The sequence below is a fragment of the Crotalus tigris genome, unplaced genomic scaffold (genome assembly GCF_016545835.1).
Source record: "Crotalus tigris isolate CLP2741 ecotype Arizona unplaced genomic scaffold, ASM1654583v1 scf7180000017614.5298720, whole genome shotgun sequence".
Classification (NCBI taxonomy): domain Eukaryota; kingdom Metazoa; phylum Chordata; class Lepidosauria; order Squamata; family Viperidae; genus Crotalus; species Crotalus tigris.
In genome coordinates, this window is record NW_024096513.1 from 3,046,576 (window position 1) to 3,070,604 (window position 24,029).

At 41.9% G+C, this 24,029-nt stretch overlaps 1 protein-coding gene across 2 annotated transcripts; it reads left to right on the forward strand.

Moving 5' to 3' along the window:
• The first annotated feature begins 128 nt into the window (after positions 1-128).
• Positions 129-23,907, forward strand: LCK (LCK proto-oncogene, Src family tyrosine kinase). 2 transcript variants are annotated; one of them, XR_005555035.1, is made up of 14 exons: positions 129-306; positions 3,670-3,779; positions 4,633-4,714; positions 7,895-7,985; positions 8,812-8,910; positions 11,936-12,039; positions 13,819-13,968; positions 14,405-14,557; positions 16,439-16,618; positions 18,907-18,983; positions 19,923-20,076; positions 21,560-21,691; positions 22,396-23,650; positions 23,799-23,907. XR_005555035.1 is itself a non-coding variant. In XM_039329416.1 (13 exons), the coding sequence occupies exons 2-13, from the start codon at positions 3,675-3,677 to the stop codon at positions 22,596-22,598; spliced, it is 1,530 nt and encodes a 509-aa protein (XP_039185350.1). In that variant the 5' UTR covers positions 129-306; positions 3,670-3,674; the 3' UTR covers positions 22,599-23,714. The 2 variants fall into 2 exon arrangements, 1 of the variants encoding a protein (XP_039185350.1); XM_039329416.1 differs by lacking the exon at positions 23,799-23,907 and having other exon boundaries at positions 22,396-23,714.
• The last annotated feature ends 122 nt before the right edge of the window (positions 23,908-24,029 follow it).

The window sequence follows — 24,029 nt, forward strand, 5'->3', positions numbered from 1 at the left end:
GAACTTTTTGTGGTCAGACAAGTGCTACAAACACACTTCTGATGCTGCCTCTGCAGAGATCTTAGAGGGCAGGAAATCAGCAAGAAAGGTGGCAAGAGAGAGAGAGGGGAGAGAGAGAGAGAGAGAGAGAGAGAGAGAGAGAGAGAGAAAGGGAGAGAGGAGTGAAGAAATTTTTGTTCTTTTCATCTGCAAAGTTCTGTCTCTGTCTAAACAGTTAATGTGGATTAACTCTGCAGTGTGATGAGGAAGACCTTTCCCTCCCTTTCAAATTGTGGGAACCACGGAGAAACTAAACCCCGACTAAAAGTAAGTAATGAAGAAGAACCGAGAGAGGGCTTTGTTCCAAACCCAAGACCACAGGGCTGGGCAATTGCGGCCCTTTCATGACTCGTGGATTTCAACTCCCAGAATTCCCCAGCCAGCAAAAAGAAAGCCTTGGCTTTTCCTCGCCTCTCTAGGTGGAATTTTCTTCCAAAGGATCTCCTCCAGATGTTCTCCTAAATTTTCTTCTTTGAGAGTTGTAGGTCACCATTTGAGGAAAAGTGCTTGGACTATAAGGGGATATTATTGTTTACGTAGCTTTTTTGTTTGTTGGTTTCTAAGGATTCCATTCAACACTGATTCTCTAGAAGTTGTAGTTAAACGAGTGGTTTAATTACTAATGATAACTATCTGATTTGTAAACAAGAAGTAGAAGACGTTATGACTGCAATCTTTGTCCCAAAGGCGCTTTCTTTCAAAAATGCAATTGGACAGAAGAAAGTCCAGTTTCCTTTTTGAAAGAAAGCGCCTTTGGGACAACCATGATCTGTCCTGGATGACTGAGAATCTCCAAAGACGGCAATCTTTTCCCCTATTTTTAAATTAAGGAGATATATATGAAGTGTGTTAAGTTTGCATGTGTACGACGGAGAGATACTAACTATATTCGGGCATTTGTTCAACTTACATCTTTTGTTTGGGTTGAGTTTTCAAGGCACCTTACAGCATAAAGCATGCAATCAACACAAGAGAAGATGGGCTCATGGCAAACAGGCACATCTGTAACATAAAATATATGTGATCAGTAAACAAATGCTTGTCTGTAGAAATATTATGAAGTAAATCTTAATGGGGAAACAATGCAATTTAGTGACAGCAAAAAAGACATCAGAGAAATACAAGGGGCATAGGAAGCATTCAGGACTTCAAGGAAATGAATTTAGAGATTACATGAAATGTTAGATAGACAACTAGTTGTCTTCTAAGTGTGTTGAGCTTCAATTGCTTTCAAAATCCAGCAAATCTGTTAGGGAAGGAAGATACTACACGTAGCTTACAACCATTCACTGAGCGACTGATTACAATGGCCCTGAAAAAGTGACATACAACCGGTCCTCACACTTATGACCATTGTTCTTAACAACCATCACAGCATTCCCATGGTCACATGATCAAGATTCAGGCACTGGCTTGTATATACAATGGTGGTAGCATCCTGGTCATGTGATCACCATCTGGGGCCTTCTGAAAAGCAAAGTTAATGATAGAATTCAGATTTGCTAACAACTGTTTGATTTACCTAACTGTGGTGATTTGCTTAACAATCAGCAAGAAAGACTGTACAATTGGATGCAGCTCTCTTAAGAACCACCTTGCTTAGCACCATAAATTCTGGTCCCAATTGCATTTGAAAGTCAAGGACTACCTCTACTCTCTAATAATTTAGTTTCAAATTAGCAATATCTTGCCGTTATATTGCAATGTAGGATACCGTACCTTTCTAAAAATCAGTGTCCCTGAATTTGGGTGGGAAGGCGACTTTGGGCCTGTTATTTTTCTCCAAGCCCTAGCAAGAAGGCAAGGACAATCTACCCATGAACACTATTATCAAGAAAATGTCCAGATAGTTGCCTGTGATCAAGACTGATCTGAAAGCACACAACAATAAAACCTTGCTCTGGGACCTATAGTGATCCTGCCAGATTACCTTTGTTCACTTGGAGAACAATCTCATTCTCTTTGGATTGGTCAGAAATACATCCCAAAGTGAATAAGGTAATTTATTTGGTAAATATGCTTAAAGGTAATGCAGAGCCTAGGAAAAATGTGGTTGATTGAAAGTTTGAACATAGATGCTTTTCCTGGCTAAAGAATAGAGAGAAAGTGTCAAGTCAAAGAACGTAGGGAGAAAAATATCACATTTTTCTTCCTCTCCTTACCTGGTAAGAAATATTAATTGCGTACCTGGAACAAACTAAATCTATTGCCTGAAGCAGCCAGTTCACTTTGTGTCATATAAGGGCGGATTCTGTAACTCTCTAACCTGCTTTATCGACCTTTATTTAAAAAAATATACGTCCCCAGCAATACCCTGTGTGTTTTGAAACAGTCTATATGATAGATCCAGTTCCAGGTTTAAATTCCTGAGAAAATGTTTTCCGTTGATATAACAAGATTGCAAAAATGCCTGTTCTGAATGCTGAACCTTGGAGTAACTTCCCAACTAGAAACGGTGGGAATTTTGTGAATCAATTATGGTGTTCAAGGAGATATTAGAAGGAGAACCATACATAAAGCTTCCAACATCTGTTCTTATTCTCTTCCAATGAAAGAAGGCTATTTCGGAATGTGGAACTTGGAAAAAAAAAGAAAAAGAAGGCAGGTTACAGAATTGAAACTAAAGTTGCAGAATTTAAAGAAAAGCAACCTTTTTGGAATCGACCTTGCTTGCTTTTTGTTATGCGCAGTGTTTTTACCTTCAAGCAGGACGTCATTTTGGAAGCTGCATCGATGTGGATCATTTGGATTTATGCTTTTTAAGCTATTGTTAAGAATGCAGGATTATTAGCAAGAAACAAAGCGTTACCAACATGCTTGTTAGATGTTGGGGCCATTTTGTTTATTTTGTACAGTAGTTCTCCAAAATGGTCTGTCAGGAAGTGTCAAAAGCTATTCTTGTTTAGAATCTATTTCAGAATAACACATTTGGAAGCAGTCATTTAAACCATGGTTTACACCTACACCCACATTCTTAGGCATCAGTTAGTTAAGACAGTGTATTGCAAAGCTGTCAGAAGTCCAAAACCATTAGCCTGCTTTCTGAAATTGAAAAATATACAGAAATATTTGAAATACATAATATTTGCATGAAGGCTACTTCATTCCAGAAAAGCCACAAAAACTGGGGCATCATATTAACAAAAGGCAGCTTCTGTTCTTTTAACCTCAGTCTTTTTCCCCCCCATCCTGGCTGACCGTAATTTGCTACCCGTAACCGTCTCGCTGAGCAACAGAAATTTTGGGCTCAACTCTGGTCATAAGTTGAGAACTACTTATATTACCTCTTGAGGGATGTCATATTTCGCCAGGACTGAAAAACAGAATTGGTTGATAGGAGAAAATGTGATCTCCAAGTATTGCCCCTGTTCCACCAACTCAGTGTAGCCACTACGGTATGACTTGCTCTGGGCAAGTGATGATATTGCTGCTTCTAGTACCTGATAGTTAATTCACGGAAGATCATGGATGATGGGCAATGTATTTTGTTAGCAATTTGTTTCATTTTGCCTTCCTTTGTTTTCATTTCTAATTTCATACGTTTTGCTGAAGATCTTACTTAGATGTTCAGAGTTCTGAAGCTGGGCTCATGACCTGATTGTGTCTCGGTCTCCTCTCCTGTCTTTGCAGACATTATGGGTTGCTGCTGCAGTTTAGATTATGATGATGATGACTGGGCTGTAGACGCTGAAATTTGTGAGATGTGTCATTATCCTATTGATCCAGCCACCAAGCCAAAGGTGAGAAATCTCACTCGTTGCCCTGGTTTGCTCATTTGCACATTAATCTCATCTCCTTTTTGAAAACACATTGGGGACCTATTGTACGCATGTACACTGCACTGTCTAAGCCACTGGTTCTCAACCTGTGGGTCGGGACCCCATTTGGGGTCGAACGACCATTTCACGGGGGTTGCCAAGCAACACAGTCCGCCATTTTTCCCCCCTTTTCCTTAGCTGTGCTACTCCCTTTTATTCTATTGGCTTTTGAAAGCCAATAGAATAGACTCTCTTGAATAGAGTCTAATTCTATTGGCATTCAAAAGCCAATAGGAATTGTCCAGGCTGTCTCTGCCCTGCTGAGCCCGCCAAAAGTCCCATTCTGCAAACGGTGCTGTACCAGTTGAGTAGTCCTTGACTTATGACCGGTTGAGTAGTCCTCGACTTACGACTGGTTGGGGGTCGCGGCATTAAAAAGGTTGAGAACCACTGGTCTAAGCAGCGTTTCCTGACCTTGGCAGTTGTGAGATGCCCATCTTAAAACTGCCAAGGTTGGAAACACTGGTATAAAGTCTCACACCAAAAGTCCCACATCCTAATTTGTATATTTCAGCTTTATTTATTTATTAAAAAAAAACATGTTCTATCTCTGACCCAGTTGTATACCTGATTTCACAGCTGGCAAGATCAATTTTCATTTTAGCCAGATATGGAGTGTCATAAGACTATCCGAGAATAATAATAATTTCATTTGGGTGAGGAGGAAGCATTTTAGTTCCGGTCTTCTTCCATCACATTTGAAAACGGTTTTACCTCACTTTTCGCCTTTCTTGCAATTAAAGGATGTTTGATTTTAGCATTGTCTCTCCTGCAGAAGCCCACTTTAAATGGTTCTGAGTGGCAAACCCCTCTGTTGGGGGCCGAAGGGATTCCTCCGCCTAGTTCACCCCTCCAAGGTGAGTGTTTTATTTTACCTTTCAGCTTTGGATGTTGGCCGAGCTATGCAAAGACAATCTGGTTTTCTTAGCAATGCAATAGATCTGTGGCATCTGTGGTTGGCAAGTTGAGGGGCTGGGGGCAAACTTAGGGCAGAGAACAAAATAAGGGAACCGCATCAGTTTATCAACAGCTGGGAGAGATTGCAGAAGCTTGGCCCACATCTTAGAAAAAATATTGCTCCAATATATTCAGAAGAATATTCAGATGAATCTCTCCGATGCTTGATTCCTCTAACCATCCCCTCTAACCAATTGTTTCAGTTGTTTTAGTTGGGTCAAATTTTGCTTGTTTTGTTAGTTCCTCAGAATTTGGGTGGCTGGTGGGTGTGTTTGAAGATGTAAAAATATGAGTCATAATGGCTGTCAGGAAAACAAAAGCAATTCCCAAGCAGAATGCTTTCTCATCCTTGCTTAGGTCTCCCCTCAGAAGTCAGACTGCGCAGCAATTCTGTCCTTTTTTTTTATTACTTGCAAGCATGCTCAAATAGCTCATTACTCTTCCAAACATTAATAAAAGATTGATAATTTCAGAATAAGCTTAAAAGATTATAGAATAAAGCTGGGAAAAAACAAAGATAAACACACTTTCTAGTTACAAACTTTGCTTTGGGCTCAAAGGGACTTTTCATTTGCCAAATTCTAGAATAGTGCCATAAAACTACACCAAACTAATTGCCTTTCCTAATAAACTTATTTCCGTAAAACTAAATGGACAGTAGCAGCCTAATTTGCTGTTATTTTTCTTTTTTCAGCAAACTTTCATTCCTTGATATAAATGACATATTATTCACAGCTTTTCAAAAGCATGTCTCACAATTTTTTATTTTCAACAAATATTTTAATAGGGGCAATAAATTCATGTACTTCCTTTAATTGTTCACCATTTATGTATAACTTGCAATTCTTTCCTCCCCTGTTAGACACCCATATCTTGATATCTGATAGATTAATTTTGGATTCATACTCCTTCTTACATCAGATCAATCTTTATAACTGTTGCTGCAATAAAATGTAATCAATCAACAAAATAGCATTGTTTACATGCGTACACATTTGTCCGCAACCGATACATGTCTAATGTCACCAATAGCATTTTTAAAAATATTTTTCCATAAACTCATTGAAAAGCAAAAATGACAATAAGCTTCCTTGATTTATTCCTTGGTCAAATATTAACTACTTGCTAAGCATTTAACTGATTCTCATGCTCTTTGCTTCTGTCATAAACCACTCTTACTACTTTCAGAGGTCAACCAATTCCAAATTCCATAACTATTTGCTTTAGGATACACTTTCTCTAAATCAACAAATATATAATAAACTTCCTCACATTCATACATGCTTTAATGACCTGCTGAAAAGGACAGTTCTGTTCAACCCTTGCCTAGAATAAAGCCACACTGCACTTCCTCAATTTCGTTGATTGATAACTTGCATACTCATTCAGTTGGGCATCATCTTCCAAGGCAGAGTAGTATCCCTGTAGTTTTGCAAATTTCCTACTACTATCCCTGGGTATAAGGATAACAGCAGGATTTCTCCAGTCATAAACACAGTCTTCACACGTGTGTTAAATAAATGTTGCACAGATGATCCATAAGCATATTTTAACACCTGCAGCCTTATTTTCCGACATACAGCATTCGTGACTTCCCCCCCCCTTCTTATTGAATATTGATTGCATTTCTTTTGATTCCATTCTTCAACACACCACTATCCATGCCATATAAATGTTTAAAATACTCCTTCCAGCTTTCCCTCACTTCAATTTCACTCCGTATGATTTCACCACTTTAAGTTTTAAATTGTTTCACGGTGTTAGAGGTTTCTTACATAGCCCTCTTCACTCACTGAAAGCAATATTTTGTGTAGGAGATGACCAGGCTGAGCTCAAGGGAGGGGCCAAACATTCATAAGACACAAGCGCTATCCAAGTCAAACTCACCTTGAATGCCTCCCATCCGTTTCCCTTAACCGCCAGTTGGTCAAATTCTTGTAGACAGCTTAAGCTTGCAATAAATCTTTATACTCATATGAACTACCTGAATCTCCTGATTTCCTCGGCGCTTGGCATTTTGTTTCCTTTAGAATCATTCTTTCTGGCTCCTTTAATTGTAAATGTTGTGCTTGCAATTATTTTCTCTCTATATATATTTATTTCTTGACTGAATTTTTCCAGCAGCCGTTCTCTTCAATATACCTTTCTTCACCCCCAGCCTTTTTTATGTTGCACTCTCACAGTATCTTTCCCCATGGTCTTCATACATGGTTCATAGTCTTCTGCAAATAATAATAATAATAATAATAATAATAATAATAATAATAATTATTATTATTATTATTATTATTATTATTATTATTATGGATCATCGCACAGTCAGCCAGATGTTCAGACTGGATTTGACATTTTGTCTACCTATCGAGTCCTTACCCAGGACCTGGGATAGGCAGATTTTTTATTATTATTATTATTATTATTATTATTATTATTATTTCAGACAAATTATTGTCTAGTCTCTTCTTAAAACCTTCCAGTGTTGGAGCATTCACAACTTCTGGAGGCAGGTTGTTCCACTGGTTAATTGTTCTAACTGTCAGGAAGTTTCTGCTTAGTTCTAAGTTGCTTCTCTCCTTGATTAGTTTCCATCCATTGCTTCTTGTCCTGCCTTCAGGCGCCTTGGAGAATAGCTTGACTCCCTCTTCTTTGGGGCAGCCCCTGAGATATTGGAACACTGCTATCACGTTCCCCCCTTGTCCTTCTCTTCATTAAACTAGACATACCCAATTCCAGCAACCGTTCCTTATATGTTTTAGTGTCCAGTCCTCTGATCATCTTTGTTGCTCTTCTCTGCACTCTTTCCAGAGTCTCAACATCTTTTTTAGTGGTGACCAAAACTGGATGCAGTATTCCAAGTGTGGCCTTACCAAGGCCTTGTAAAGTGGTATTAACACTTCACGTGATCTTGATTCTATCCCTCTGTTAATGCAGCCCAGCACTGAGTTGGTTTTTTTGGCAGCTGCAGCACACTGCTGGCTCATATTTAAATGATTGTCCACTAACTCCTTTCCTTCTATTCCTAGCAGCCTTTACTCAGAATCCTGTTTTGTTTTCTAAAAATACGTTCGTGCCCTTTTTAGATAAACTGGTGGTTGCCCTCTATGACTATGAATCAACTCATGAAGGCGATCTTCTGCTTCGAACAGGAGAACAGCTGAGGATAGTAGAAGAGTAAGTTGGTTTCTGTTGTGGGGCTCTACATGGTTCATCAGCAAAAGGGATTAACTCTTCTGTCTGAAAACAGCTCACGTTGCACTGAAGGCTTGCCTTCCACCAGGAAGTGCACCTTCGCATCATGTTAATATCAGTAATATGGGCCAATGAGGATTTAGACGTACATTTATACTGTGAAAAGTTTCTAAGGGGGCTGTGAGATCCCTCAAAATTAATTTAGCTCAACTGATAAAAAACTGCAAGAACTTGTAAGTATGTATATGTATATATACACACACACATGCAAAAACACACAAAGACAAACCAAAACAATGTGAGAATTCCGTAGTTTTGCCATGGTTGAATTCAGTCTCTGAGTAGGGACTTTTTACCAAAGCACACAAATTCATTTACTGTCTCTAATGTTTTGTATATGCATAAGTTGTGCAGTGTGTAAAAAAAGGGGTCGGGCTTTGATTGGCAAGCTGCAGTAGCCATCTTGATCTATTGGACACTTCTGCTCTCCCTAATGGGTAGTCTGGTGTTGGAGTATATCCCACCCAGGTTCATTGGCCTGGGTGGAGGGATGGTGGGGTTCTTTTGATAAAACACATCACAAAAATCCATTGTGCAAACGTTATACTGTGATAATGGAAAGGAGCTCCCTGTTTGGGGATGACTGGTGCTTGGTGTCCAGCCGACATGGCTAAAGGAACACAAACTGGAAGAAGGAGGAATAGGGTTTGTCCAAGCCTCAGTTGGGGTTCATTCTCTGCCTTTGTCTCTTGGGTAGGGATGGGGTTGAAGAATAAGGAGATGGATAGACAATTCTTCTCTCTTTTAGGACAGGGGAATGGTGGAAAGCTCAATCTCTCACCACAGGGCAAGTGGGCTATATACCATGCAACTTTGTCGCCAAGTTGAACACACTGGAACAAGAGCCGTGAGTAGAAAGAACTGTTCTTCTCCATGCCCGTAGCCACAGACAAGCTGTGTTTTTAAGGGTATCAAAACAGGTAAACCTTGATTTACAACCATTCGTTTAGTGTCCGTTCAAAGTTACAATGGTGCTGAAAAATGTGACAACTGGTCCTTGCAATGTAGCATCATACAATTGTGTGATCATCGTTTGCAACCTTTTGTAGCCAGCTTTCGACAAGCAAAGTCAAGATCACATGGTGCCTTGCTTAACAACCAGGGCAAAACAGGTTGTAAAACCAGGTGTGATCACCTGATGCTTCATTTAACAATCACAGCACTTAACAACAAATCTTTGGGTTGTAATTATGGTTGTAAGTCAAGGACTGAGTGTAATGAGAAGAGGCTTAAATCTCAATCCAAATCATCCTTACTCCAGTTCAGGCCAGTGGTAAATTAATGTATTGATAAATCTGTCTAGCTGTTGATTGCATTTAGAAATTTTCATTTGTTTCAATTTTATTTTCGCAGCAGAAAATAAATGCTACTTACGCAGGTACACTACTAAAGGAATGCACGTGTTTTTGTGTGTGTTATATATTTTTTCTGTGGAATAAAAACTTGTGTGTCTGTTGTACTTTTCTTTTTTTTAAAAAATGTAGGCATTCACGCAAACATATACAATTGCTAAAGCCAACTCCTTCTCTGTCAGCTCAGCTCCTCTTCTCCATCCTGGTACCCAGTAAAAGGAGTTAAACATTCCTAATATGTAGTCCAACAATCTCAGTCTCAGCAACTTGAAGACCTGTGGACTTCAGCTCCCAGAAAGGGGAATTCTGGAAGCAACTGCAAGGGGTGGTCTTGCACCTTTGGAAGGCGCCAGTTTAGAGAGGACTGAGCCAGGCAGACCAAGGAAAGAAGAAAATGCTGTCAGAGACTATTTCATTGGTCCTGTGAATTTCTATTGTGGAACAAAGCAAATGAACAGATAATATGAGTAGACCCACAAAAGGGGGAAAATCTGCACATATCACAAGAACATGTGAACAAATGGATTCAGGAAACCAGCCTGACATCAATACCTGGGAAAATTCTGGAAAAGATAATCCAGCAACGAATCTGCGAACACCTACTGTAGAGGCAAACAAAGTCATAACCAAAAGCCATCGTTGGTTTGTGAAAAGCAGATCATGCCAGACAAATCTTATTGCATTTTTTGACAAAGTGACAAAATTAGTGGACCAGAGAAATGCTGTGGATATAATTTACTTGGACTTTAGTAAGGCCTTTGATAAAGTAGACCACAACCTACTACTTCATAAGATAGAAAAATGTGGATTAGACAGCATCACCACTGGATGGATTCATAACTAGCTGACCGACCGCACTCAACATGTAGTCCTCAATGGAACTTCATCTATGGAGGGAAGTATGCAGTGGGGTACCCCCAAGAGGCCCCATGCTCTTCAATATCTTCACGAATGATTTAGATGACTGGATAGATGGGGAACTCACCAAACTGGCAGGAATAGCTAACACTCCAGAAGACAGGCTTAAGATATGGAAGGATTTTGACAGACTTGAACATTGGGCCCTATCTAACAAAATGAAATTTAATGGTGAAAAAAGTAAGATTCTACATTTAGGCAAGAAAAACCAAAGGCGCAGATGTATATATAGGGGGTACCTGGCTCAATAGTAGTAATTTTGAGGGGGAATTTGGAGTCCTAAAGGACAATCACTTAAATATGAGCCAGCCGTGTGTTGCAGCTGTCCACCCGAATCATTTTGGTTGATGAGATTTGAGGGCATGTTGTGGATACCACAAGGGAAGTGGTCACAGGGACTTTAGTCTTTGTGGGAACCACACTGGAGGCCTGACTGCAAGATGTTCCACAGAAGCTATATTTGGAGAGTATTTAGAGGTTACACAAAAAACACAACCTCCATCTAACCAAAACTAACCAAAGAGAGAAGCAATCTAGAACTAAGGAGAAATTTCCTGACAGTTAGAACAATTAACCAGTGGAACAACCTGCTTCCAGAATCGGTGAATGCTCCAACACTGGAATTTTTTAAGAAGAGAGTAGACGATCACTTGTCTGAAATGGTATAGGGTTTCCTGCCTGAGCAGGGGGTTGGACTAGATGACCTCCAAGATCCCTTCCAACATTATATTTATTATTATTATTATTATTGTTGTTGTTGTTGTTGTTGTTGTTATTGTTGCTGTTGTTGTTGTTGTTATTGTTATTATCTTGATCCATCAGGATTGTGGTCTAGTCATCACTGACAAGTACAATTCCTTGGGGTGTTTACTTTCTGTGCTCTAAAGTTAAGATTTTTCTCAGGGTAAAATGTTCTCAACCTAGTTCTTCAGGTGTTCTTGTGTTTTACTCTTCACCACTGTAATTGAGTCCCTCCTTCTTGTTGCTGCTTGTCCTCTTCTTCTCCTTCTTTCCATCTTTCCCAACCATATGGACTTTCAAGAGAGCTGGGTATTCACCCAATATGCCCAAAATTTAACAATCCTTTGTGCCTCAAATGCAAAATCTGGGCTGCTTTGTTCAATGATCCATTGGCTTGTTTTCTTGGTTGTCCATGACAAAAATATAAAGGGCAAAATTTTCAGGATGAAAAGATATCTACTGGGCAAATGGTAAATGGTTTTGTTCTTAAGGTAGATGTGCTAATTTGGGAATGGTTTCTCAAGAAATAAAATATTTTGCCCTTTACATTTTCGGATTGTGTGACACTACAGTTCTCTTTTTTGTAAGCTCTCCCTTGTTCTTGTGGATCAATATAAATATATGAATTAAAATAGTATATTTTATAAGCTGTAGTGGAAATATTTACCGTACATCATTTTGGGAGTATTCATTTTGCAGAGTGGCCAAGAAAGGTTTCAAATTAAAATGTGGCCTTTTCTTCTGCAATAAACAATACCCTCACCTTGTTTCATTTTAAGTCAGAATAGCTGCGGTCGCTTGCTTAAAACTGTAGAACACACAATGGGCTGTGGATAGAACTCTGTGTGTTGTTTCTTGCAGTTGGTTTTTCAAAGCCCTCAGCAGGAAGGATGCTGAGCGCCGTCTTCTCAGTGCTGGTAACACACATGGTGCTTTCCTCCTTCGAGAGAGTGAATCCACCAAAGGTAATTTGTTTGTTGTTGTTAGTTGCGAAGTCGTGTCCGACCCATCACAACCCCATGTCCTCTACCATCTTCTGGAGTCCCTTGAAGCTCACGCCTCCTGCTTCAGGGACTCCATCCAGTCACCTCCTTCTCTGTCGTCCCCTTCTTCTCTTGCCCTCCATCTTTCCCAGCATTAGGCTCTTCTCCATTGAGTCCTTCCTTCTCATTAGGTGGCCAAAGTATTTGAGTTTCAACTTCAGGATCTGGCCTTCTAAAGAGCAGTCGGGGTTGATTTCCTCTAGGACTGACCGGTTGGATTGCCTTGCAGTCCAGGGGACTCACAGGAGTCTCCTCCAGCACCAGAATTCAAAGGCCTCCATTCTTTGGCGCTCAGATTTTCTTATGGTCCAACTTTCACAGCCATATATTAGGAAAATGACAAAAAGATTGGAGAGGGAAACTTAAAAGCAACTTTGAAAAAGGGTCATGATAACAGTCTTCCAACATTTGAGTGCTGTCACAGAGAACAGGGGGTCATCCTGTTCTCCAAAGTACATGAGGGCAGGACAAGGAGTAACTTGGTGGAAGCTTAACTATGGCCAAATTGTCATGGTCACCGCAATGCAGCTAATTCGCCGCAGCCAATTTGCCACAGCCAAGTCATCGCGGGACACCTTGCCATGACCAATTCGCCACAGGCCAGCTTGCTGCAGGACAATTCAACAATTCAATTTAATCATTTAAAATGTAATTATTTTGTCACTCGCATTTTGTTTTGTCCCTCCTTTGGCATCCTTTCTTTAAGGATTCTATTCCACCATTTCTTCAGTGTTAGTGTAATTCTTGTCCCACAGCGAGTTGGCCATGGCGAGTTGTGGTAGACCCTGTCAAAGGGAGATCCGACCTAGAATTGAGAAGAAATTTCCTGACAGCAAGAACAATTAATCAGTGGAATGGCTTGCCTCCAGACGTCATGGGTGTTCCATTAGTGAAAGTTTTTAAGAAGAGGTTGGACTGCCATTTGTCAGAAATGGTATAGGGCAGGGGTCTGCAACCTTGACAACTTTAAGACTTGTGGACTGGCTGAGGAATTCTGGGAGCTGAAGTCCACAAAATGTCATGGTTCTGACTAATGAAACACTTCAAAGAACTTCCAGGCAAGGTTTACCCTAAAAGCCTTTATTATCAGTGTAACAGATTGACGGCACTTTGCGTATGGTTTATGCCAGAATCTGAATTCCCCTTGCTTGCGTCTAACTTTTCTTGCTAAACCCCTCCCTTATTTTGCAGTCATAAATCACATCTTCCAATTAGCCCGGAGAGCATAGATTCATTCCTGTTCCTTTTCCGGCAGGCCTGCCCTGGAGTACCTGCGAGCAGGATAGCTTAAAGTTGACAACTTAAAGTTGTCGAGGTTGCAGACCCCTGATATAGGGTCTTTGGCTTGGACAGGGGATTGGACTAGAAAACCTCTAAGGCCCCTTCTCTTATTGTAGCTCTCTTCCTACAATACACATCAGTTTGGACCCCTCTTCACTCCCAAGGCCTTTCTTAACTGTCCCCCAAATTTCATATCATAGCTTTTGTGTGCAAAAATAAGAAAAAAAAATATTTAAAATGCATGCCTTTGAATGTAGCTCTCTTCCTACAATACACATTTAGTTGAACCCCTCTTAACTCCCAAGTCCTTTTTTTACCTGTCCCAGCCAGGAAGGAAGCATTTTGGGGAAGGAAAGCGATGCCTGCCTCACTTGCTCTGAGAAAGGGACAGAAAAGTAACCTCCTTCTGTTTCTCCCCAGGCTCCTTCTCCCTCTCTGTGCGAGATTTTGACCAGAACCAAGGAGAAGTTGTGAAGCACTATAAGATACGAAATATGGACAACGGCGGGTTCTACATCTCTCCTCGTATCACCTTTGACAGCTTGCACAGCCTGGTAGAACATTATATCAGTAAGGCTAAAGACACTGCTGGAGCCTCTTTTGGGTGGAACTGGGCTGTCCACTCTTCTCATAGAAGGAGAGTTTGGGTCCCCCAACGCCAAGGATACTAATGTAAGGGCTGTCAGGTGTCATGTGATTCCTGTGGTTTTAGCACCTAATGCACTAACATAGTCGCTGTCCTGGAATTTGCACCATCCAGGGCAGTGTTTCTCAACCTCAGCAACTTTGAGATGTATGGACTTCAGTTGAGAAGCACCATTCTAGAAGATGCTTTTTGAGTTGTAAAAATGGCTCCACAGATGAGAAGTTGCCCTTTCTGGGGATAGGGAGATGTTCTTGATGACCTTCCATGCCTCTCCGCTCCTTGTGAAGCTCCAATGCTATGTGCAGACGTGGTCCAGGGCCATCCCTTTGGCCTACTTACTCTTTTCCTTTGCATCATCAGATAATGCGGATGGGCTTTGCACCCGCCTAACCAAGCCCTGCCAAACTCAGAAGCCACAGAAGCCCTGGTGGCAGGATGAGTGGGAAGTGCCCCGGGAGAGCCTGAAGCTGGTGGAGAAACTGGGAGCAGGGCAATTTGGTGAAGTTTGGATGGGTAAGTGGAGTGTGGATTCATTCATACTCTGCTCAGTCATGACTTTCAGCAATTCAAGAAGCTATACTTTTATTAGAAAAGACTGTTGTTATTATTATTATTACTACTACTATTACCATTTTATCCCATCTTTATTCTTTGTATATCCTTCTATGTAATCCTTCTTCGTCCTATTTTCCCCATAACATCAACCCTGTGATGTGATGTGGGGCTGAGAGAGAGTGACTGGTCCAAAGTCATCCAGCTGGCTTTTGTGCCTAAGGCACAGTGGTGGGATTCAGCCAATTTGGATCCCTTCGGGTAGAACTGGTAACTAATTTTTTGTTGCCCAGGCCCAGAATGGACTTCCGGAAGTGGCATCTACACAGAGAACCGGTTGTTCACCTATTTGAATCCCACTACTGCTAAGGCGGGACTAGAACTCACCATTTCCTAGTGATTGGCCCAAAGCCACCCAGCCGATTTTCAAATCTAAAGCAGGACTAGAACTCACTGTCTTCTGTTGGTTGGCCCAAAGTTACCCAGTCAGCTTTGGTGCCTAAGGAGGGACTAGAACTCACCACCTCCTGGTGATTGGCCCAAATTCACCCAGCTGGCTTTGATGCCTAAGGCAGGACTAGAACTCTCCATCTCCTGGTTCCTAGCCTGGTGCCTTAACCAGTGAACCAAACTGGCTCTCATGATAGCAAAGATTAGTTTAGAATGAAGCCGTCTATACTTCCTGATATTTTTTCAATTGACAATAAAGAACTTCATGCAGGTGTTTAATATCCAATTTTACCCACCAAATGTCATTGTCTTAATTGTCTGCTCTTTAAAAAATTACTGAAGTAATTTTACATAGTGATGAAGTAGGATTTTTAGTATGGATCAGCTTTGCTGCTGAGCTTTTAATTTAGTTTCTGTCACAGTACTGTATGTAAACATTAGCATTTGCTCTTTCCTGCAGCCTGAACTGCCACAAATTGTTTGTGGCAGGAAATGACTGCTGAAAAACAGTGGTTGTCTTGGCATCACAATGTGAACCAGATCAGTTGCAAACTCGGAGGCCACATTTGCAGAACGTGCTCGGCTTGGTTAGCTTCAGTCTCAGCTAGCTTCTTCATGGCTTGTGTGAATCCAACTCACTTGATTGCTGCATGTAACAAGACATTGTGCAGATTCAGGAAATGCGTTAATTTCATAACCAAGTGAAATATGTTGTATGAATACAGCTACTGGGTTCAAAGAGGCGCGAAGGGCTCAAGACTCGTTGTGTCCTCTGAACAGAGGCATCCACGTATTTGTGTGCTGAAAAAGTTAAGATGGCAATCACAATCACACAACTGAAGTCCTGCTCTGTGTTTACATACATGAAGAAAAATGCAGGGCTTCAGTTTATTTATTTATTTATTTATTTATTTATGAGACTTATATACCGCTTTAAGTACAAGCACTCTCTAAGCGGTGTACACCAGTAAGCAATGTATATACATATATATTTACATTGCCCCCAACAATCTGGGTCCTCATTTTACCTACCCTGGAAGGATAGAAGGCTGAGTCAACCTTGAGCCGGTGAGATTTGAACCGCTGACCTGCTGAACACAGTTAGCTAAAGTGGCCTGCAGTACTGCACTCTAACTGCTGCGTTGTTATGTTATGTTGTTGTGTGGTCCTGGCCACACCAAAGTGGCCCTCAAGAGTTTGACACAAGGCAGCATGTCGTCTGAAGCTTTTCTGACCCCCCTTTCCCCACAGAGAGGCTTGCTGCTAGATCAAAATGGTGGAGAGGCTGTTTTGATGACCAGGAGGGCTTCCCCTTCAACTGTAGGATTATGTCCAGTGATGGGGAAATCAGGCTTAGCCCTGGACCCATATCTTCCCTCTCTCCCTCCACAGGCTACTATAATGGACACACCAAAGTGGCCATCAAGAGTTTGAAACAAGGCAGCATGTCGCCTGAAGCTTTCCTGGCTGAAGCCAACCTGATGAAGAAACTGCGCCATGCACGCCTGGTGAGGCTGTACGCAGTGGTGACTCAAAGGCCCATGTTCATCATTACAGAGTACATGGAAAAAGGTGCGCTTCTGAGGATGTTTCCTCACATTTCACCTGGATGAAGTCTGGTCCTGACTTGGAAGAGGGAAATTTTGCAGGTTTATTCTGATTCTATTAGGTTTTATTTTCTAAATGTGTTCCACATTTCATATTTTTTTCTAGGGAAAGTTCTCCTCTTCTCTCCCCTCCCCTCCCCTCCTTGGAGTCCTTTCAATATGTTGACTCAGCCTTCCATTCAAAGATCATAAAAAGTGTTCCTTTCTGGGCTCTGTTCTTCACCAAGGTGGCTGGGTTTGAGGGAGCGAAAGCTAGCGTGATCAAGAAGATACATAAGGCGTATATAAAAGGAAATTATTAGTGCAAATTGCAGCAATTTATATCCATTTCAGGATATGAAAGGTCTTCCTAATGGTGAGAGCTCCATATGACAATGGAGCAGCCTACTTAGAGTCTTTGGGTTCTCTATCTCTGGAGGTTTTTAAGAAGAAGCTGGAGATCCATCTCCACTGGATGGCTTAAATAGTTTTCCTATATTCTGCAGAGGGTTGGACCAAATAATCCTTGGGGTGTCTTCCTGCTCTATGGTTCTTTCACTCTAGGATCCTAAAAACCAAAAAATATTATCAGAGTCTTTGGATGAAAAGTAGGAGATAACTGCAGATTTCAGAATAGCTTGTCTGGGGATGTGATAGTTATTCACCTCTAGGGCAGTGTTTGTCAACTTGGGCAACTTTAAGCTGTTGTGGGCTTCAATTGAAGTCCAGATACCTTAAAGTTGCTGCAGTTGACAAACACTGCCCTAAGGGGCTTTCCTTCAGGGCTGAATTAAAGTGTTTGCCACCAGTCCTTGAGCTGACTATATTATTATAATATAGAGTACGTACATAAAGTTTCTTCCCCCACTGCTGATTCCTATCCTGCTGAAGCTGCCAATGGCAGTGTCTTTATTTACTGTCTGCGGCTTTTAAAGGAAAGAGATAGATAGACCCTTCCATCCTTATTTCCCTTCTCTCCTATCAAATATGGAAGCTAAGATGAAATCATCTCTCCAATTACTTTCCTTCACAAAGGTGTAGCCATGGAGGAAACCAGTTGTGACAGATGCATAGATATGTCTGGACATCTAACTCTTGCTCGGAGCATTCACACCTGCTTTGTTGGAGGTGTTCACCTGCTTTAAACCCAAGCGTAGGGCCTGTCTGGAGAAGTGCTAAACCAAGGGTAGGCAACCTTGGCTCTTTTATGACTCGTGGACTTCAACTCCCAGAATTCCTGAGCCATAAGGGTCATAAGGGTCAAAAACAGCCATAAGTCACTTTCTTCATTGCCATTGTAACTTCGAATGGTCACTAAATGAACGGTTGCAAGTTGAGGACTACCTGTAGTCTATTATTCCCCCTGCTCTTTCAGAGCCAACCAAGTTATTTTGCAGAGTTCCCTTTGCTCTAGATAGTTGGCCTTGGGAGAGACCTTGCATGACTTGGCACAAGGCAGTGGAGAAAAGGAAGGAAATGAAAGGCTCTGGCAATTTAGCTCTCTACAAAAGGAGCAAAGCCTGCCAGATACAAAAATAGTTGAGGGATCTGGGAGGTGTTTCCTGCCAGCTATTCTCTCCATCTTCACGAGGCTGCAGCAAAGCTAGGCTCCCTCCAGCCCTGAATTAGCCATCAGGCAGAAGCACAACATGCTTAAGGGAAGGGAGGCACCACGGAGTACCCGCCTCCAGCTATCCGGCCATTAACTCTCTCCTGGCCACAGTTAGCATTCAGCCTCCAAGGAGTCTTAACGTCTTGTCAATTAAGCCATGGAACAGCCAAACGGCATCACTGCTTAGGATACCAATTGACCTTCATCCAACTCTGGACTCTTCTTTCTCTGGATCAAGCTAGTGGTGGGCTCTTGTATTTGAACTTTATAGTGCACCAACAGTAGCCCATTCCCTCTTCCATCCCAAAGCCAAAGACGTTCTGCATGTTTGACACCAACCCAGAGATTGATGTACAGAACAGTAGACAGAATCCACATGGCGGACCACAATGGAGGAATGGTTGGTGAGGATGATGAAGCTTGCAAAGATGGCTAAATTGACTTCCTTGGTTAGAGAGAAAAAAAATCTACATTTATGGCTGACAAGAAAACCCTTAGAGACTTTTTGTGGGAAACAAAGTTGATTTTAATGATTAGAAAAAAAGATAATAGAAAATAGAGCTTATAGCTCTTGTAAGCATTACTAATTTTGTATTTGTGTACTTATAACTGAAGAGGCACTGAGCATATTTTGACTGATGATTTCCCCTTCTTCCTTCTAGGCAACCTGGTAGATTTTCTCAAAGCTGCAGAAGGCACTAAATTAACAATTTATAAACTGCTAGACATGTCAGCACAGGTACGAACAAAATAATATAATGGGATGAGAAGATATAAGCAGACAGGATGGCTGAGAAGGAACAAACAGTGAAAATGCCTTTTATTGGGGCAGGGTGTGTGTGTTAATGGGTAGAAAACTTATTTTTAGGCATGAAAATAAATGGTAGGAACAGCTTCTGCTGAACCAGGGAATTTAGCTGGCTGTAGCTAGAATCTCTCCAAAACAACAGTCCCACAAGATCCTTAAAAAGAGATCTAGCCTAGAAGTAAGGAGAAACTTTCTGACAGTGAGGAAAATTAATCCATGGAACAACTTGCCTCCAGAACTATCACTGGAGGTTTCTAACAAGAGATTGGAAAGCCATTTGACTGGAATGGCATGAGGCTCCTGCCTTGAGCAGGGGATTGGACTAGAAGACCTCTGAAGACCACCCAGCCTTATGATTCTATGTTCTACGGTATGGTGTGTGCATTATTCATTTTCATTTCTGGGGTTGGCCAAAAGCCTTGACTTTTCCAGGGAGCGTTTGCTGTTTCCTTAAGGACAAGGCAAGCATATCCACCTAGTGATCTCCAGGCTAAGCAATTATCCAATTCAGTTTGTTAATTGAAGAAAGCAGTCTGGAACAAGAGTGTCCTGAGAATCAGAAAGGCTGCAGGTTAAAACAAAAACAGGCTCTGGTGCCTACCTTGGAGCAAAAGAAAGAGGGAGGAGGAGGAGGATTCAGGGGTATGTATGTATGTATGTATGTATGTGTGTGTGTGTGTGTGTGTATGTGTGTATGTATGTGTATATAAATAAATGCTAAGATGTTTTTTCAGCCTGTTTTACAGCAGGATGGTTGTGAGGATGCATGGGAAAGGGAGTTACACTTGACCTGAATGCTTGGGAGGAAAGCTAGGGTGGAAATGCAGCACAAAAGTGTGTGATGTGTGTCTCTCCTCTTTGCCCACCAAGATAGCAGAAGGAATGGCCTTCCTGGAGAAGAAAAACTATATCCATCGTGACCTGCGGGCTGCCAATATCCTGGTGTCGGAAAGCCTCTGCTGCAAGATTGCAGATTTTGGGCTGGCCCGCCTTATGAAGGACGATGAATACACTGCTCAAGAGGGTGGGTCTCTTCTGCCCCCTTGGCCCTGCCCAGCAAGCAAAACTTCTTCCTCCTTTGGGGAGGGGATGGGGAGGACTGCACGGAGGGTGTCAAAAAATTCAAAATGGCAGCTTCAAACACCCAATCCACTTTTACGTGTGGGGTGCAATGCATGTCAAAAGGAGAGGGGGGGGGGCTTTGATTGTGCATTCAAACTTTCTTAATCTTTTCTTTTTTTAACTCCCTTAGAAACACTCTTGCTATGACTTCATTCTTCTGAATGGGCAGATCAGGGTCCATGAATTATTCTGAAGATGGAATTGGGGTGTGGGAGGGAAGGAGTTAGGACAGATGGCCTTATGCATAGGTACTATGCACACTGATTCCAAAAGTGTTTCTCAACCCTGGCCACTTTAAACTGTGTGGACCTCAACTCCCAGAATTCTGGAATTGAAGCCCACGCAGCTTAAAATGGCCAAGGGTGAAAAACACGGGACCACAATTGATCCTTAGAATGCAGGTGTGTGATGCACACCCAAGCTAGGCTAAAGGGTCAGAATCCTTTCTCCCGATAGGAAAACTGCCCCACTGTTTTAGAGCTGCAGCTGGGGTCTCCAAACTTGACCCTTTTATGACTTGTGGACTTCAACTCCCAGAATTCCTCAGCCAGGCACACTGGCTGAGGAATTCTGGGAGTTGAAGTCCACGAGTCATAAAAGGGCCAAGTTTGGAGCCCCCTGCTCCAACCCGTCTCCTGAGAAAGTTGTAGCCCACCAGCTTTGCGCTGTGCAACAGCCAGGAAAAGCCATGAGAGATAAAGCTGTCTGCAACCCTGGTAGGATGGAATTTGTGATTTTGAGTGCAGATCCTTGCACGCTGTGAGCCCCTGTTTTTCAACCTCAGCAGCTTTAGGAGGAGGGTGCCTCAATTCCTAGAATTTTAAAATATTTTAAAGACCGCAGTGATTCTGCGGAATTCTGAGGCATTTTATTTAATTTGTACCCTACCTTTATTATTTTTACAAATAAGTCAAGGCGGTGTACATATCCAACATACCTTCCGCCTCCTGTTTTCCCCACAATAACCCTGTGAGGTGGGTTGGGCTGAAAGGGAGTGACTGGCCCAAAGTCAGACGTGTCAAGGATGACTGAAGGTCCAGGAACAGGAAAATTCTCTGTAAAGTGCTGGTCATTAGTCTGATTTTTACAGATGAGGAACCCTTCTAAGGATGTGTACATCAAGGACATGCGGCATGAAATGCTGGCATTCCAGAGTGTGCAGCTCCTTCTTGTGGTCGATGCAATGAAATTTACTAGTTTTCTTCTTGGGGAAAATTAGCCTTTTTTTTTCAGCCTTCCAACTCTCCCGATTGGCTGAAACTCAGTTTCTGAATTTACAACCCGCACAGCTAAGGGAGTTCTGGGAACTGAAATCCAGAGGAAACAGGTGGGTCTAACTTTGCATCAAGATACCATTCTTACCCTCTTAAGATTTCTTCCTTCAGGAGCAAAGTTTCCAATTAAATGGACAGCCCCCGAGGCCATCAATTATGGAACATTCACCATCAAATCAGATGTCTGGTCATTTGGGATTCTACTGACTGAGATCATCACTTATGGCCGGATCCCTTACCCAGGTCAGTAAGTAGCAATCTATTTCCATTTGTGATCCATACAAAATATGGTTGCATTTGTCTCAAATTTCCTCCTTCTGTTATATATTCAAGATGGACAGTATTTAATATTTATTTGTTATGTATATGTAGGGGTGTGGGTCTATACCAGGGGTAGGCAACCTTGGCTCTTTTATGACTCGTGGACTTCAACTCCCAGAATTCCTAACTGGCTCAGGAATTCTGGGAATAGAAGTCCACGAGTCATAAAAGAGCCAAGGTTGCCTACCCCTGATCTATACATATGTTGTACATAGTATATTTAAGCGTGTGTCATGTATGTGTTTCACTTTGAGAGCGGGCAACTAAATTTCATTTTTGATGTGTGCCGTTGTGCCCACAGCAAAAAAATGATAATAAAGGTTATCTATCTATCTATCTATCTATCTATCTATCTATCTATCTATCTATCTATCTATCTATCTATGGCAAAGTTTCTCAAACTTGGCAGCTTTAAGATTTGTGGACTTCAACTTCCAAAATTCCTTAGCCGGCCATAGTTGCTGGATGATTCTGCAAGCTGAAGTCCACGCATCTTAATTGCTCAGCCTAGGAGGAGCATCGCCATATCTTTTGGGGGGGTGCTTTGTGTTGCATCCTTTACGGAGGGAATTGCCCCACCTGGACCCCATCCCCCTTCTCACTTGCTGCTTCTCTTCTGGCTCCAGGAATGAGCAATCCAGAAGTCATCCAAAACCTGGAACGAGGGTACCGGATGCCGCAGCCGGACAACTGTCCAGAAGAGCTGTACAAACTGATGCTGCAATGTTGGAGGGATAACCCAGAGCAACGGCCCACTTTTGAGTTCCTAAAAGGGGTCCTGGAGGACTTTTTCACTGCCACGGAAGGACAGTATGAGCAGCAGGTGTAAAGTTGGCCTCAAGCCAGGATCCATGGTACACTGTTCTCGCAACCAACAGAAAAGATGCTCTTTTGAAGACTTCGCCCTGCATCCAAGATGGCGGCGGGGGGGGGGTAGGATGGAGAAGAAGGGCTTATTGGGACCCCAATGATTTCCTGAGTTCCTGATCCCCGGCAAACTTCCCCCTTTTTTCAAAAGGAAAAGAAAACCAACATTCAAAGGTGCCCGGAAGAACTGAGACGGAGAGTTCTCGCACATGCTCAGCAGGCCAAGCCTTTTTTTATTATTATCATCACTTTTTGCTTCAGCTGCTCTGTAGAAGGCACATGCACCTGGTATACCGTAGCTAGTCTCGGCTTATGACCGTGCTGAACCTGGCAATTGCGGTTGTGACAGTCGTAAAGCAAATGACCAGACCTGTTTTTACGGCCTATTTTGCAGCGGCCTTAAAGCAAAAACTGGTCATTAAGCGAATCTATTTTTTGCTACGGGGCAGTTTTTTCCAGAAATTTAAAGTAAAATCCTGGTTTCCAACAAAACCATTGTAAATGGAGGTCATGTGTCTTTGAGGGAGGGGCAGCATCAGAACTTCAAATCTAAGTCATAAGTAGCTTTGGGGAGGGAGTCTTTTGTAACTTTGAGTGGTCACTAAGAGACCAGTTGTAAGTTGAGGACTAGCTGTACAAATAAAGAAGCACTGGAAGGCTGTTTCTTAAGGCAACGGTCCTTGAGGACATTGGCTTTTCTGGAACCAGGTGTGGAAGCTGAACAAAGGCAATAGAAAGTGATTCTGGGATGTGGTCAAAAAGCTCAAGAGGGTGGTCACAATTGCTGTCGAAGCTCTGCCTTTATTTTTGTGGTGAGGGCTTAGCTTGCACCATTGTGGCTGCCATTTTGACTTTTTCTGACCACACCTTGGATCTGACAAAGAGAAGAAAGGAAGGTGGAGGAGGAAGGAAGGTGATTTACAGGTTCCTCTAAGAGAGGTTATTTTTAAACCATTGTTTCTTGAACAAGCCATAATAACTTGGGTTCACACATGACCTTAAACCGTGGCACAGGTAGGAAATTGTATCATTTGATCTGGTCTATATGAACACAAGCTTAATACATATAAGTTATACATGCAAAATTCTGTGTTTTCAATTGTATGATGGATTTTGATTTAGTTTAAAATTCCAAACGAGGTTTTTTTTTTTTTTTCAAAAGAACAAAACGTGCAGTAAATTTATTCAGGATGTGTCAGAAAACAGCGCAAGGAGCAGGGGAAGGCAACGAGTGAAACTTCAACTTGCTAAATCAAATTGAATCTTCCAAAAAACTTTGATGCGGAATGTGTGCGAATTTTAAAAAAGGCGCAGCGCAGTTTTGAAAAGCCGAAGATGTTAATGTTTCCCGTTGCTTTCTCGGGGGAGGGGGGTTCAACCAGAGGAATGTCTC

Bases quoted from the DNA above. Each gene is read 5' to 3' on its own strand.
- LCK (XM_039329416.1), top strand. From the start codon at position 3,675: ATGGGTTGCTGCTGCAGTTTAGATTATGATGATGATGACTGGGCTGTA. The intron at 14,558-16,438 runs GTAAGTGGAGTG...CTCCCTCCACAG, and splicing joins ATTTGGTGAAGTTTGGATGG to GCTACTATAATGGACACACC. The intron at 18,984-19,922 runs GTACGAACAAAA...TTGCCCACCAAG, and splicing joins TGCTAGACATGTCAGCACAG to ATAGCAGAAGGAATGGCCTT.